We start from the raw sequence: 18,023 nt of genomic DNA, 5'->3' as shown, positions 1-18,023 counted from the left end.
GGTTTTCTAAGTCAGTGTTCTCCAGGGGCTATCAGACCATGGCTGAAAATGGCTGGAGAAGGTTCATGGACTACTGCAAGGTCAACAGGCAGTAGACCCTATGGAGAGGGTGAGAATCCTCCCAAGTACCTTGGCATATGGTGCTGGATCATACACCATCCACAAAGGCACAGGGAGACAAGAAGACTTGACTTAAGAGTTTGGGCTTGGGTAAATGGAAAGATGAAGTTTCATTTATTCTTCCAGGGTGACTACTAGAATAGGAAACTGAGGAGTATATAAGGAATTTGAGTCACATGCTAGATTTAATGTATCTATTCATCAATACAGAGGTATTGACTCAGAAGATGGATATACAGATTTAGGAAAAAGTCCAAATTATAACAAAATTGTGGAAGCAATAACTTACACGTAACATTTAAAGCCATAAAGCTGAATGAGTTTACCTAGAGATTTAGTGGTGATAAGGAACAGAAGAAGTCCAAAGATGGAGCCCTAGAATGATTTCAAGTTTAGAGGTCAAGGCAAAGGAACCACTAAAGGTATTTATAGTGGTCATGGAAACTGAAGGCAGACTAAGAAAGAACCAAGAGAAAAAGATGATAGAGAAGCCAATCAAACAAAGATAAAGAGTAAATAATGGATTTAATGATGTGAATTCACTAGTGACTGTGACAAAAATTGCTTCAGTGAGTGGTGAGGATGAAAACTTGATTAGGGGGCATTCAAGACAGAACAGGACGAGTGGCATGGAAAGAGTTTCTGTAAAGAACAAAAATGGAGAAGTGGCTGGAAGGAATGTGAAGCAAAGGTTTTTGTTTGTTTGTTTGTTTTAGACTTTATTTTTATGTAATCTCTACACCCAATGTGGGGCTAGAACTTACAACCCCAAGATCAAGAGTCACACATTTCACTGACTGATCCAGCCAGGCACCCCAAGGGGTGTCTTTTTTAATGATAGGAAACATTACAGAATAATTTCCTACTGATGGAAATGATCTAGTAGAGGAAAGAAATACATTTTTTTCTTTAAAAGTTTATTTATTAATTTTGAGAGAGAGAGAGAGAGAGAGCGTGAGAGTGAGCATTCAAGCGGGGTAGGGGCTAACAGAGAGGGAGAGAGTGAGATTTCCAAGCAGTCTCCACAGTCTCATTGCAGAGCCCAATGCGGGGTTTGAGATCACGAACCACAAGTTCATGACGTAAGTCAAAAATCAAGAGGCAGACACTTACCCGACTAAGCCACCTACACACCCTGAAATATACTGCTGATGTAGGTGGTAGGGGATGTTTAACGGGTGACTTAATGTCTGTGCTGAAAAAAGAGGATGGTATGCAACATATAAGTGGAAAGGCTCGTCTTACATAGGAGTAAACACAGGTCACTCGTGTTAACAATGGGAAAACAGAGTCGTTAACTAACGTGCAAGTCAGTGGGAGTAGATGCAAGCTCCCTTCTAAATGTTTCTATTTTTCTCATTGAAACACAAAGCTAGTTAACTGCCATACAGGAAGGAGAGAAGAAGAACTGGCAGAGATCTGCAAAAAGAAATTTGTGAAATACTCATCAGAGGGGTGGGGCTGTGAATGGATATGAATAATGCAGTAAGATTACCAATAAGCACCAAGGGGCTATTTGAAGTTTGCACGCATGATTTCCAAATGAGACTAGCCAGTTATGATATGTGTTTTCCTCCAGCCATGTTCATCCTTCCCGGTACTGGCACAGCATCAACTGAAAAGTGGATCTGATCTGACCTTATATCCACGTAGGATACTGTCACATGGATATAATATAGAAAGACAGGAGAGGACAAGAGAGTTGAGGGAAAACACAAGGGGTGCTCTTAATGATGGATTATAGAATCAACTTTGAGTAAGGAATGGCCAAGACAAGATTAAATGCTTTTCTAATGAGAAGCTGGTAAGATCACTGCATTATGCATTCCATTAGGAACGAAGAATTTTTGAGGTTGGATTACTGAGGGAATGAGCTGGAAATTAAGGTGCTGATGGTTGCAGGGTAGGGTACCTGAGGTTGAAATTATGGAGAAGTATCTGGTAATGACAATGTTTAGGTTACGGGGCTGAGACCGGGTAGCTAAGGTAGAATAGAAGACACAATCATCAGAGGAGCTTTCAAGGTAGTGAAGGCTGGAAGAATCATCCGAGAAAATATTGAAATCAGGAAGAATTATGACAGTAATGACAGTAAGTCCGTTGTTGAAATATTCAAGAAATAAGGAAGAGTGACTGAGGGATCTGTGGATGATTGTACCCAAAATATGCATTGAGTGAGAAAAAGACAGTGATTTGCAACTTATGACAATGACATCCTTCTAATCTCTAGACCCAGTGTTTCTTGGTAACTACTATAAATTTAGAGCTGCTAATTAAAAAAATATATTTACGCACTATTTAGAAATGACACATGTTTTATAATTTTATATATGCAGGTTTATGTCTATTTTATATCTGCTTATTTTATTTACCACACATGTACATAGTGGTTACTCTGTGCTAGGTACTCATCTACATACTTTACAAGATTAACTCATTTGATCAATATTATAAAATTCTTATAAAGTAGGCATTAATATCCTCACATTCTCAATACGGGAAACTGAAGCAGGGAGAGATTAAGCAACTTTTCCAGTACCACACACGTAGGTTATGGTGGGGGCAAGATCTAAACTGAGGCGATATGGTTCCAGAGCTCCTGGTCTTACTATGTTTGCTCTGAAACCATGAGAAATCCTTCTCCATCCTTAAGAGTTTTTGATTTTATCGGCCAAGCATTTCAGGGAAGTGAGCCTCGGAAATCTTTTCATTGTGAGATGGGAGTTACCTTATATAAATGACATCTCTGTCTTTATATACATAGTTTATACGCCCAGTTCAAGATGTACTTCTAATGGTCTACTTCTCCAAAGTAAACATGACCAAAATGGAAGGACTGAGTAGTCTACTAAGCTAGTCAATTTTGTTCCTTCTTCAGGCCCAAGTCTTTCTTTCATTAGTTAAAGGCATTGTGGCCAACTCTGTTGCATAACACAGGAAACTGAAAACATTTTGATTCCTCCTTGACTCTCTGGACTCTTTACCAGCAAGCACTCTTTACCAGCAAATACTGTCATTTCCAATAGGATCTGATTAAAAGAAGAAAGGAACGTGCCATGTTAGAAAAAGAATAACAGTCAAAGGTGGGTATGAGTGTAGAATCCATAATCAAAAATATAACAAGGAAGAATTTGCCTAATTGGCAAAAATACGGATAAAAGCTAAGACTACATTATATAAACATAACGTTGAGCACACTGAGTGAAATAACCTTACTGGAGACAGGTCTTGCTGGAAAGAGTTTCAACAAAGTTTGAATCACACGAGCACTTTGGCCCAGTTTTCCCAGAATAACATATCCCTTCCACACAATATTTGCTATATAATGAGAAGATACACATAAACAGTAATGAGAGACAGAACAACAAGCATTAAAGTGATCTCCATCTCTACTGACGATTTTGGAAAAAATCGGGAGAGGTTTGGACAGTGAACCAAACATAATGTCACCAGAGGATGACGTATTTCAAATTTCTTGTCTCTCCATCTCCACTCATGCCCTTCCTGTCCTTTGCCAGGAGTACTTTCTATCTGGACAACTGCAGTTCTTGCCTGTTTCCGCTTGTGCCGCTTCCAGCCATTCTTCATAGAATAGGAATATAGAGAAAAGTTTTAAACAGCCACTTGAGATGATGCCACTTCTGTATCTGGAAGCTTAATACCTTCCCAATGCACTTAACGTGCATACTAAGTCCCCACTATGACTCATGAGACCATTCACGACTTATTTCCCCCCGGTTTTCTCCTGGCTCATACTGCCCCACTTAGAGAGGCTTCCCTTCTGTTGCGCATACATGCTCACTCTTCTCCCCTGCCTCAGCACTTTTTCCCACTTCATCTTAGATCCACACTTTCCCTAGTCCCCATGTCAAAGTGCCAGGTTCTTTGCACTAATCAGATGTCAGCTTTCATTCCACGTCTTCAGAAAAGACTTAACGGTCTACCCAACAAAAAGCAGGCTCCCTGCTCCTTTACTCTCATTCAGAGCATTCGGATTGCTTCCTTCAGAGAATCCGTCGACGTTAAAATTAGGCATTTGTGCAATATTATGTTAATTCATTTACTTTCCATCTTCTCTACTAAACTATACCCACCATGAAGACAGATATTTATCATGTTTATTTTCTTCCCTACTTAACATCTGTTACAAAATGTTTAATAATATATACTGAAATATTCTAATAAGTAATTAAGAAATCCTAAAAATGTTTCTCTAAAAATTATGTAATTGTATGTATATTAGTTTCTTTAATAACCATATAACAAAATAATGTAAAGATATGTATAATTATGAAATCCTTCCCTTCCTCCTTTCTTCTTTTCAGTATGGTCTACCAACTTGTGAGTTATTTGAATGATGATTATCCTTTATTTTAGAAATAACTAAAATTTTGGGATTTTTTTTTAGTTTTTATAAATTTATTTTGATAGAGAGTGCACACGTGCATGCAAATCGAGGAGAGGCAGACAGAGAGAGGATCCCAAGAAGGCTCCACACTCTCAGCACAGAGCCTGATGTGGGGCTCAAATCCATGAGCCATGCAATCATGACCTGAGCCAAAACCAAGAAATGGACACTTAACTGACCGAGCCACCCAGGAACCCCTAAAATCTTGGGGTTTTTTATTTGGATACCAAACTTTTAGAATTTAAAAAGCCAACCATTTTATACCAACAAAATCAAATCATGGGATCTCAAAGGATCTCCAAGTATATCAGACATTTGGACAATTTTGTCTCTAATTTTTTTTTCAGATTCTGGCATCTAAAAACAAATGAGTTAATTTTAACCCAAGAAAGAACATCACACCCCATTTTGTGTGTAGCCATTTCTATAATGCATAGATTTACAGTTTCCAGTGCTCTCTGGAGCCCTGAACTGGGCCCAATACTCAAGCTTGGCTTCCATACTTTTACTGTACTGTCTGACTTCTGTTCTGGATTGCATGATACCTTTCTTAAGAAACACAGATCACTTGCCCATAAGATCAGAGCATACACAGTGTGATACATTCCATGCAGAACCAAAGAGATGTAAAATATTCTAGGATGTGATGAAAACACGGATGGGATCTATGGAATTTTTGTTATGAAGCAGGCTAATGTGTTTATACCTCTCTTAAAAGGCATATCTGTGGTGTATGTTATAGCAGACATAAGGTCTTAAACAAGGACATTTTAAGACTAACTTGAGATATTTCAAAAATTACACTTCTCCAATATGCAAAAACCTTGAGGTTTCAGTAATACTGTTGTGTGTATATGTATGTGTGTGTGTGTATGTGTGTATTTATATGTGTGTGTGTGTGTGTGTGTGTGTGTGTGTGTGTGTGTATGCTATCATTTTCCCTCTTGCTCTAAATTGGTGTTGTTATTTCCATTCATCCATTAGAAACATTCAACAAATGCCTTTCATACTGGCCTTGCAGGAAAACATAAATGGTATAATCTATTACCTAAATAATATTTTTTTTTTCCTGAACATTCCTTCTAGAGCCGGCTTACTCCAGAGAAGAATGCAAGCTAGCTGACCCAGGGCTATCTTCGTCTGTGAGTTAATAGAACTGTTGAGCATTTGCCAGTGACAGTATTAGCTGGGTGACTTGCCTTGCCTTTTACTTTTCTAAATTCTTTACTTTTTCAAATTTAATTTTTGCCTTGTGGCATGATTTCTTTTCAACTTTGAAAGGTTACTGAGAAATAACGAAAGACTGGCTGTGTCTAATACACATAAGATGAAACCTCTTATTAACTTCAAAAAAGGTACTGGTATACTGAAAAATAATCACTGCTTTAGGTCAAAATTTCATCTTACGAACAAGAAGTATTCGATATATAGTACTTGTGTATATAATATTTAATTTTCCAGAATGCAATCTCAAAATTAAAAGTAATATCTATAAAACACTCTGCTGCATAAAAATGAAGCACTCGGATATGCAGAGTGATTTTGTGTTTTATTTCCCCCTCTGAGCTATTCGTAACTATTTCCCAACTTTAGCTCATTTATTGAAATAAATGTAGTAAAGAAGCCAAACTTGCCTATCTTAATAATCTGAAGTGAAAATTATTTATCATATTTGTACATGCACAGAGACTACTCATTCATTTTATTTCTGTACCAAGTATACAAGTGTAAAGTATGTTCTGCTAATCCAATTACTATTACAAAGTTATGCACAAGAGCAAACATTCGATGAAAATCAGACCTTAAAAACAGGACATTGTTGTTCAGTATGTTCAGTATTTAAGGTCATCTCAGTCAGGATCCCGATAAGATGAGTATATACTATTTAACATATATACTATTAGAATGATTTTTTATGCTAGACAAAGGCTAGTTTGAAGTAACCATGCTTTACGGCATCAACATACTCAGAGATGAAACTTTCAAAATGGGCAATGGTAAAGGGAGACATTAAGAAATCTTAATTAGATAAAAAGAGGCAAGCTGCAGCGAAAGAGACCGTACGTACCTGTCGGCATACGTAATCCCACTGAGTGTTCAGTTCTCTGAGCTCTCTCTCAAGTCTGCAAGCAAACTCTGGCTCCGCTTCATTCTTTATCTTCTGTGCACCTTCATTGACACTGTTGAGACTGGGCTGAATTGTCTGAATATCATTGACTAAAAGCTAAGGAAATAATTCAATTTAAGCCAGCTGCAAAAATTACCACAACATACTCGAAATACAACAGAGAGAGGAAACATATAATGAGGATTCATGACACCGCATGTACGTCCTTTCCTTTAAAACGTGATATACACCCACCTACAGATGTCTCAGCCTTACAAAAACTGTTCGGTGGTTTTGATGCTATGAATCAAGTATGGAATTATCTGTATTCTACTTAGATCAGATACAAAAGGAAATAAAATTATTATTCCTTGTTGGAAAAATGTGTGAAAATGATGGGCTTTAGACATCACTGTTTTTGAAATGATTTCGGTTTTCAAACTCAGGATATTGCTGCAACTGTTTATAGCATGATGGGTGTGAAGGTTATTTGTAAGCTGGATTTGTTTTTTGGTTTGTTTTTTAGCTTGGATTTGCAAAGCCAATTCTTTAAAGAGCTAGATTACTTTCATTCCACGACATGACAATGGCATAATGAATATCATTTCCAAAGTCCGTATTGTGTAATAATACAGTGCAGCAGGTCTGAGTAGAGCAACACAGTATGACTCAAAATCTGCAATAAGACATAATAAACAGCTCAAAGGTTTCGTTGCCTTTACATTAAACTTTATTTTACACTAAAATAATCTTACGAGTGTTGAGGAAAAGATCATGCTTTTCTCTTCCTCATTTATCCAACCCAGTTTCTCAACCTTGGGCACTGCCATCAATTTAAACTGGCTAATTCTTTGTTGTGAGGGGCTGTTCGGGGATACACACATTGAGGGACACACACAGCACCCCAGGCCGCGACACACCAGTAGCATCTATCCCACACCAAGCCGTGACAAAAATGTCTCTAGACATTGCTCAGTGTCCCCAAAGGGAGCAAAATAACTCTGGTTAAGGACCACTGACATAACCAAATAATAACTTTTATATAAAAGACTGCATATGATAGGGGTCATATAAAAATCTTACCCTGCACTGTTTCAGCTGTTTTTTCAGAATTTCTGAGTCCCCGAGGGCAGGCCACTCGTCCTTCAGGAAAACATCAACTTCAGCCATCCACTTCTTCAGAGTTTTGATGTGATTCTGGAATCAGAGACCCATTTTAAGCATTACTGGGGTGCCGATTTCTCTTAACACAATTCATCACAGTGATATTTATGAACACATGCCCAGGAACAATTCCCTTGTTTGAAGGATATCTCTAAGTAGCTCTTCAGGAAAAGAATATTTTTACTAAGACTGCATTTTTATGGTCCACAGTATGAGCACTGGTGTATGAAGTCTGCTATTGTTAAAAATAAAAAATTACTACCAAATGTGGTTGTATGATGTTACTCTTGAGAACATTAAATCATATCCCCCTCTAGAGAAATTTTAAGTTACAAAACAACTCATGATAATACTAACAATGTGCCCTTACAGTACATAAAACAAACTATGAACAATAAACTCAATGTAATGGTGTCTTTATAGCCTCCCTAAACCTGAACTTCCACAAATTGTTTTCTACAGTTGACAGTTTAAATAGTCCCCCTAGTTGGGAACTTTGCAGAACAAGATTTTGTCATCTTGAAAGAGAAAACTTCTGATTTTAATTTCTTATTTGCTTGACCAGGCTGAAGTAATGATCGGGTGAAAAATGTCATCTTTTATCATTTATAAATAGCCAAGTATCTCCCATTATTCTTTTTCATATATTGCTTTTTACCCCTCCTGCTTTTTTTGGCTACTTTTCAAATGTATGATTTTCGAGCTCCTTTATTTTCCACACAATTCAAATATGCTGCCCAGATGTGCTATTTTCTCCCTTCTTAATTAAATTTCTGTTGAAAATATGTGCTTCACAGAAAGCTTCCCTTTCAATATGATTAATAATAATGCTTTTCAAAAGCATTTGACTAAATCTAAGAACTTCAGTTCTCAACATTATCATCTTGCTGATATCTCTGGAGTCTGGTTTTGCATTTCTTCCACATCACCGCTGTCCTAGTTCAGATCTTATCATTGGCTCCTTGATTACTGCATTAGGTCTTTTTGGTATCTGCCTCAATCTTACCCTATGCTAATCCATTCTCCACTCTCCATGTGTCAGTGTTTTTCTTCTGTCCTCCTTCTTCTTATCACAGTGATGCTTTGAAAACAATGATATCTTTCCCCCCTCTAAAATAGCAGAAGTTCCAAATTATTATTACTTTTAATTCCATCCCTACTAGGTTGTAATTCATGTTTCAAAGCATGGCATCTAGGACCACTCATTATCTACTCCTAGGTCATTTTTCTAATAGTATATTTTATTAATCTCCAAACATATTTTTGTCTCTTCAAAAGTGAACCCCTTCTGGCTAAGAGGACGTATCACTTCATTTTGTTACGTACCCTTTTTTTCCCCCTCTTTATCAGCTGACTAAATTCTACTTCTTCAAGGTGTAGCCCAAATAACCCATATTCCAATAACATTTCATAACCCCTTTGCCCAGTGTATGTTGGACTTCCTTTCTGTCTACTGTCATAATGTTTACCACTCTGTTTAATTTACTTCCTACGTTGGCTGGAAAATGGCCTCCCAAGGTGTTCATGGCCCCATCCATGGAACCTGTGAATATGTTACCTTATATAGCAAAAAATACTTTGCAGATGAGATTAAGGATTTTGAAACGGGAAGATTATTCTGAGTTATCGAGCCAGGCACAATGTAATCACAAGGGTTCTTAGTAAGAGAGGGTTGGGGGTAAGAGAGCTAGAGAGAGAGGCTGTAAGATGCTCTACTGCTGAACTTGAAGAAAGAGGATGGGATTATCAGCCACGAAATCCAGGTCATCTCCAGAAGCTAACAACAACAAGGAAACAGATTTTCTGCTAAAGCCTCTAGAAAAGACAGCCCTGTCTACGGCTTCATTTTAGCCCAATGCAACTGATTTTGGACTTCTGACCTCTAGAACTGTAAGATAACAAACTTGTGTTGTTTTAAGCTACTAATTTGTTACAACAGCAACAGGAAACTAACACACTTACCATTTCCCTTCACTAGAATATGAGCTCCTTGTTGGCGAGGACCATGTAATTATATTCTCTTCTACCTCTGATACTGGTAAAAGTGTGTGTGTGTGTGTGTGTGTGTGTGTGTGTGTGTGTGTGTACACATACGTTTACATGTAGAGACCTGTTCGTAAGTATATTGTGCTTTATAGAATGTTTTAGGATTGCTCATTTTTTTTGGTTCGTAAGCAGTAAAAACAAACAACTAACAGCTGAACTGAGACTTAAACCCAGAAGCATGTTGTCCCAATGCTTTCCAGCATGCCACGATGATGTCCAAGATTCATTCTAGCATTAATGTTTTTCTTGGTAATTCGCCACATAAGAGAGGTATTACTTGGATCACTAAATATTTTAGATTTTAAAATGTAATTGTTGGTTTACTATTTTCAGCTTAGCTGATTAGTAAGTAGTATGGTGGCACCATTTAAACAACTTAAGTCAGTAGAAGCTGGTCTATGGCATGTAATAAGGTCAAATTTAGATACACAGTTACAAGTAAAATATGCTGATAAAATGATATGGCTATATTACATGGTAGATAATTGTTTTACCTATATTTTAAAGGACAACCAGACTAACGGAAAGACTAGTTTTGAAAATTATCAAGCTAAAAATATGTTTAAGTCCTATCGGTTTTGGGGAAAAATATAATTCTAAAGAAAATCTAAGAAGCAGAACTCTTAATTATGGTTTTCTTAAACATGCAAGAAAACCCCCACTGATTTCACAAAATTGTGTGTCTTTTGATCTCATCACTGAATTTGAAGAAGTATGGAGGTTAAATGTCTGTTTGCCTTTAAATTTATAACACATCACTAGGGGAGAAACAAGCAAAGAAAAAAAAATGAATACAAAAAGTCCAATCCTGACTTACCTGAATTTTTCGAAGTTTTGCCATTTGCTCCTCTAGCTTTTGGCAATGCTCAAGCAGCTGAGAGGACAGCTTCTTCCAGCGGCCCTCAATCTCTTCAAATTCTGTCTGGTACTTCCGGCTAATATCAGATGGTGCTTTCCTTGACATCTCTTTCACAGTGGTGCTGAGATAGTTTAGGCCACTTTGTTGCTCTTGCAGGGAACTTTGTAAAGCCTCAAAAATTAAAAAAGGGAAAGTACATGTATACTAATTGAGGAATAATAACCAGTTTCATTGTACAGTTTCACTTGCAAGTTTCAGCTACATGTATTTGAAGTGAAAGCTATGTGGGGCACCTGGGTGGCTCAGTCAGTTAAGCGTGCCACTTTAGCTCAGGTCATGATCTTGCATTTGTGGGTTCAAGCCCACGTCGGGCTCTGTGCTGATAGCTCAGAGCCTGGAGGCTGCTTTGGATTCTGTGTTTCCCTTTCTCTCTGCCCCTACCCTGTGTGTGCTCTCTCTCTGTCTCTCAAAAACAATAAAACAAAATGTTCAAAAAACAAACAAAATGAAAGCTATGTGATTGAAACACCTAAAAAATAGATGATGTGCTGCAATCTACAGAATAACTAGTAGTAATTTAAATTATACTGTTTATGGGGTGCCTGAGTGGCTCAGTCTGTTGAGCGTCCAACTTTGGCTCAGTCATGATCCCACAGTTCGTGAGTTTGAGACCCACATCAGGCTGTCTGAAGACAGCGCAGAGACAACTTTGGATCCTCTGACTCCCTCTCTCTCTGCCCCTCCCCTGCTCACAGTCTCTCTATCTCAAAAATAAACATTAAAAAAAAAGACAAACTAAATTCTACCGTTTATCATAAAAGTAATTTGCACATTAATATTTTATTTAAAAATCTATGCCTGTTTTTATGAACAACATCAAATATATCCAAAAGTGTATCTTAATGGACCAGAGTTTTAGCACACCTAATTTTATTGTATCTTCTGTATATGAGTACTGTATTTATGATACTGTTAGGGAGCTTCATTTAATTCTACTGGGCTTTTATTAAGACAATTTCTGACCTTTCTAGGTAAAAACCTAACTAAATCATATAGATACATGGTATAACAAAACTGACTAAGTTATCACTGGTCTACTGATGCCAATTAACTATAGTTTCATATTTTTCACAATTTTTTGCAGGGATATAATGAAATTCTAGGAGAATTTTTGGGAGAATTTATAAAGTTGGTTTTACAATTGTTCTGTGTTACCTATGCAATTGCTTACAACAGGATGTCTATCTTTAGGTTTTCCCCACTCAATATTCATTTGTTACTTTCTGGTTATGCAATAATAAAAGGTCAAGATAAAACACGGAAAAAATACCCACTTACATATATGATTTTATGTAAACTTCCAGTGTTTCTATGTATACCTAAACACTGAATATGTTATTATATACGCACATAAACAATCATCCCTTCTTTTACAGAAAGACTTATAATATCCCACAAATACATCAATACATAACTTTTATAGTTGTATAATGTCTTATGCCTATTTTGTGGCATTTTATTTTTTTTTACTCTGCTTTAATTTTACTTCATTAAACTCGATTTATTATTTAGACAATATCTAGCATGCATATAACTACATTTTGAGCTAGGCCTTTTTTGTGAGCATTTTGCCACATCATTAAGTCTTTTTCGAAAACATAAAATTTAATGGCTTCCTGGTTCGTTTAACCATTTCCCATTATTAGCTCTACAAAGTAACTTCTAGCTTTCCACTCCTGTAAATTATGTTTCTGATCTACCTATCTATCCCCATCTGTTTGATTCTTTAGTGTATTCTGATTACTGCCTACGATAAAGACTTCATGAAAACACTATTCACATGTATAACATCATGAATTCTTTTGTATGTTATTAGCAAGTGGTGAAACATTTTTCTCAGCAAAATTTCAATTCAATTTACGTTCCCACCAGAAAGTGAGAAGGGAGCTCATTGCTGCTGGACCTGCACTTATTATATCATTTTTTTGCAACTTAGATGTGAAAAATGGTGTTTCATTTTATAAACTAGTACTTCGTCCTTTCCAATTCGACTTACAACTTTCCATAGGTTTAATGGCTGTTTATGTCTTTTTTTGTGACTTCCTTATCAATGACTTTCTCCCATATTCAGACAAATTTTTTCCTCGGTCTCATCTTTCTTTAAAATCGCCTCCAGTATTTTTAGAGTATTTGCAATTGTGTCCAGTGATTTGTGTGCTTCTCTATCATATGTTTTAAAATATTTTACTTAAAAATTTCTCCAAAAATTATGCTTATTGAAATGTTTGGAACATTTTAACATATGTGGTATTTTGCTTTGTTGTAACATCTGATACAAACTTCTAACTACATCTTTTTGAGGTACTTAATACAATTTCTCAATAATATTTACAAATAATTTTTGTCTTCAACATTTTTTTCAGAAGTTTACTCCCCTGCTCATCTGCCCACCATTTTGTATATAGTTAATCCATTCCTCTAATTGCTATATCTTTGTACTCTTTTTGAAGTTAGAGTTCTATTAAGTCACATATTCTTTAAAGTGAATTTTTAAATCATTCCAAGTATTAGAAACAACAACATAATGAAGAAAAAAGAAGATCCAACAATATTAGGTTGCTTGGTGTGATAGTAGAGAAAACAGTCTAAACAGGGCAATATATACTGAGAAATTTACATAAAAGTTTTTAAAGAAATAATTATAAAATCACTTTCTTAAAAAAATTTAATTCTTGAAAAAGAACTCTTCGTATACAAGTCATATTCTAATATTGTTCTTATTTCTCAAGATGGAGACATATCTCAGCTCATAAATATAATTAATGAATGCTTTCTTGTCTTAAAAAATAAAATGTGATTGGATATACAACATGGGCTTTTCAGAATTGGTAGGAAAAGTATTCTAAAATCTCTTACAAATTATCTTTTTCATTTCCCATATTAGTATTTTTTATTACTTGATATGAAGCTGCTAAAAATTTAGGTAATAAAACTCAAAAACTAATTATGATATTACAAAAGATTAGAGTTTAAAACTTATTTTATAACGACACTGATTTTTACCACTGTTTGGGAATGTGAATGGAGTTATAAATCAGGAAGCAAGGGGTGGGGGGAATAATACTACAGCTTTTATAATCATCAAAATCCATGTGTCTGAAAATACATACTAAACAATAAAGAATATACTTCATACGCAGACCATGACACTGTCTTCAAAGGTGGAATTTCTGTCTGAGGGAGAGAAGGCACAAATGCATAAAATATGACATTTTTTAAGTCCTCATTTTTCCAACTGGTACACCATCATACTTGCCACAATTATTTTAATTCTATTATTTTAAGGTTACACCACTGTGAAAAGAAAAGTTACACCAATGTGACTGCTTGATAGATGACATGTGCACTATTTGCTTCAGACAAACATTCACAGACCTGTAACTCTTCAAGTCTCTGTTCCATGATGTCATATTCAGTGACAGTAACCTGAGGTCTAGAGAGTTTGGTTTCTGACTGCTGGATCCACGTCAGGATGGTACTCATGGTCTCCTGATAGCGCATGGGTGGCAATGTGTCAAAAACTTTATCAAAAGGGAAAAGAAGAGAATCATTTCACTATTTTCAACTTTGTCATTACGTTTTCCTAAGTTGTCAGCAAACTCAATCACACTGCTAATTACAAATATTTCCAAGTTGCAAAAACTTGAAGATATAAATTAAAATGTGATTATGACATTGAAGATAAATTCCTACTACGTATCTCACATTTTGATAGAAAGTATACACACGTACACAGACACATTACAGTGAATCTTCATGTCAGCCTTGCAAGTTCACAGGGTTAAAGCCATTTTCTTTTAAGGTAAGGAAATGGCCAAACAGAGAGGCTGCACAATTTGACCATGGTGCCAGACAAGGTACTTGGAGGAGAAACCAAGCAGAGTACATGTATCCTGACTTCGAAGGCTACTCTTTTCGTGCGCTATCATTTACCTTCGGAGAAAACAGTGTCTTTATCCACAGAAGTTGATATTTTAAATTATATCCTGTCACTTCTTATTTTGCTAAAAAAAACCTCTGTGTACTTAGTATGTGTCAGAAACTCTAATACTATCATTGTTACTATCATTCTTAATTCTTACCTGTGAGAAATGTGTTTTTAGTCTCATTTACAGTTGAGGAAACTGAGGCTACAAAAAAAGGTCAACTAATTTGCTCACACTCAAGAGCCTAGTAAGTGTAGAGCTTAGGATTTTAAACCAGGTTTATCTGGTTTCAAAGTCAAAACCACCACTCAACAGCATACTTTCCCTGGTATCTATTTATGTATAAATTAGGGAATGAAAAATATATTAAGGAAAGTGTAATTTACGGGTATGTATATGCACTTAAACCATAAGTGTGTGTGTGTATGTGTGTATATATATATATACACACACACACATATATATATACACACATACACACACACACACATATATATATATATATACACATTTTACATAACTATAATCGTATACATAGTTAAATTGTACCTACATTAAATGAGAGAAAATAAAAATTTTCAGATTTGTCAGATTATAAAAAAGTGATAAGGTAACATGTCCATGGTAGAAGTGTAAAACAGTTAATTTGTAAGTAGTTGTTGTAATATTGCATGTTGCCCCAAACTCAGTAAGTAAGCATCCGCCTATGTACAGATTGAGGGAGGGAAGGAAGAAGGAAGATGATAGATAGATAGATGCATAAATGCACAGATATACAGATACACAGATAGATACGGTGAGCCATAAATTGAAAGAACCCAATGCTTTTCAGCACAGGCCAGCATAAAATAAAAATCTTTCAAATCTAGAAAAAAGATACACACTGAAACATTCCAAATGATTAAAAATTTGATCAATTTTTACTCTATTAACCAATGTAATTCTAGCTATAACTTAGGGAATAATCATGACCTGATACATTTTCTTTCTGTTTAAACAAAATATGCATTTAGGCAAAGTATGCATTAATTTGCATAATTCAATAAACAATTCACATTATATAAAGTCTCCAGTTCCCTTTAAAATCATGAGAAACTAATAAAGATCCAGACCAGCATTACATGTAGACACTCTTTAGTGCATGCATGGAACATCTTATTCCATATCTGACTCAGAGTGTTTGACTGTATTTCCTCCTTTGCTATCTGGATCCTGAGTAAATGCTCTGGGTGTTTCACAGGTAGATTGCATTGGAGGAGCTGGAATTCAAAGAGGACCTACCAACTCCGTAGCTCCTGAACTAGCCCCCTTAGTTCCTATGTGTAGGTTCATCAATCAGGAAATACTTGTGTCTGAAGAGCTGTAGCAATTGCTACCCAATGGGTCTGATATCACACTCAAGTCTGCCTTCTTTCTAAGGGAGGTCCTGATTATCTTCTCCCTTCTTCACCTTCCTTCTATATAATGAAGTGAACCCTGTTCATCTCTGAATTGTTGAGTTTTTTCTGTAAAACCGCTTCTCATCTGTATGCAGGTGCAAGACATAAAGTCTTCTCAATGAGAGCTAAGCCATACTTCCACTCGATTCTGAGAGAAAGCAGAGGACTCGTAACATGATCAAGAAGTACCTCTATATCTCCCATGTAAGTTATCTAGCACAAGCAAAAGCCCACACAGTTTAAGATCCTCCCTAGCCTTTCCATGTGTGTTTTCACTTCCTTTAAATCCAGCTCTGTGTTCAGTTTTTAAAAGTGCAAAACTGATTTATGAGGTTACATCATGGCATAAAACTTATCGTTACTGTTTCTTTTTTTCTAGAATTCTCACCCATGGTTCATAGAAGGCCCTCTAGACCGTTCACCTCTCCAGACTCACCTTTCATCACCCTCACCCCCCTGTGCTCCAGGGACACAAAACTTCTCTGATCCTGGCCTTCACCTACTACCCCTAGTCTTATTAATCCCTACTGATCGTCTGGCTTCTGTGTTAAGCAGTTCATTCTCTAGGAAATCTTTGCTTACCTTCCCAGCTTGGGTAAGTCTCCTTTAGTTTCAGAGACCCTTAGTTTCAGGTCAAGCACTCATCTCAAGCTATAATTATAAAAACACCAGCTTGATTTTGTGATTAATGGCTGTGATTTTTTCCCAGTTTTCAAGTATAATGATAGCAAGAAACATGTGGTTTTAGCTCAGCGATTGATCCCCAATGACCACTATGGTATTATAAAAGGAATCAGTATGTGTTGGATGAGTAACTACAGGTTAGAAAGTGTAACCTTGAGCACACACACAAAAAGAACGCCTTTGCCAGGAACACAGGAGAAAACCAGTATTTGGTGAAGCCTAGAATCTGAACAAGAGGAGAAAGAATTTACCTGGAGAATTTAGACATTCTTCTCATTCCACCTATTAAATCTTCTCATTCCACCCACGGAACCTTCTCAACACTGAATAGCTTAAACTGACTTTATTCCTCGACTCCTTTCTCACTTCATGGTTTCTAGACAATAGGTAGACTTTCTTTAATTGCATTTTTCTGGTATAATTCATTTGTAAATGTACAAATGTACAATGTACACACACGTTTTGGTTTTCTCCTGGAATTCTTTTTTTTTTTTAACGTTTATTTATTTTTGAGACAGAGAGAGACAGAGCATGAATGGGAGAGGGTCAGAGAGATGGAGACACAGAATCTGAAACAGGCTCCAAGCTCTGAGCTGTCAGCACAGAGCCCGACGTGGGGCTCAAACTCATGGACCGCGAAATCTTGACCTGAGCCGAAGTCGGCCGCTTAACCGACTGAGCCACCCAGGTGCCCCATCCTGGAATTCTTTTGACAAGCAACAAAATCATGTTCAAAACTGTATCACTTAAGAACAGAACAATAGATAAGGTAACAATTTTTATTATATCCTAATGAGGAATGTTTATATTTCTATGGAAATAGGACCACCACTGCATTAAAAAAAGCTTCTACCTCTCTCTGTGTACACATACATATGAATAAGAGATATATATGCATATATTTAATATTTGTGTATCATTTATTAATTCCTTAAACTATTTATTGAGTGTCCATTTCAGCCTTTGTGATATCCTTTAGGGATACAATAATTTAAAAAACAGAGTCCCTATATTCACTGCCTTCACAGTTTACTCATGCAGCCAGATAATACTCTAATATAGTTTTGATCAGATTATAATTAATTTTATAAAAGAGACAAAAAGTGCTGTGACAGTAAACAATAAGAACATTACATTTACACTGGGAGCTCATAAAAATTAACTTTTGGGCAAAGATATGAAGGAGTAAGAATGAGCTGTGCTAGGGCTT

At 36.2% G+C, this 18,023-nt stretch overlaps 1 protein-coding gene across 16 annotated transcripts in view; it reads right to left on the bottom strand.

Annotated features, from left to right (window-relative positions):
* Positions 1-18,023, bottom strand: part of DMD (dystrophin) — a 2,111,713-nt gene that overhangs the window by 1,289,604 nt on the left and 804,086 nt on the right. For all 16 annotated transcript variants that reach the window (XM_053892047.1, XM_053892050.1, XM_053892044.1 and 13 more), the window contains 4 exons: positions 14,140-14,285; positions 10,663-10,875; positions 7,719-7,832; positions 6,597-6,752 (listed from right to left, as the gene is read on the bottom strand). In XM_053892047.1, the coding sequence (XP_053748022.1) occupies positions 6,597-6,752; positions 7,719-7,832; positions 10,663-10,875; positions 14,140-14,285 (629 nt within the window). The remainder of the gene's footprint in view (positions 1-6,596; positions 6,753-7,718; positions 7,833-10,662; positions 10,876-14,139; positions 14,286-18,023) is intronic.

The sequence above is a fragment of the Panthera pardus genome, unplaced genomic scaffold, assembly GCF_024362965.1.
Source record: "Panthera pardus isolate Hobbes unplaced genomic scaffold, ASM2436296v1 HiC_scaffold_27, whole genome shotgun sequence".
NCBI classification, from domain to species: Eukaryota; Metazoa; Chordata; class Mammalia; order Carnivora; family Felidae; genus Panthera; species Panthera pardus.
The sequence above is the reverse complement of the archived record's forward strand: the minus strand, read 5'-3'. Positions and strand labels throughout refer to the sequence as shown.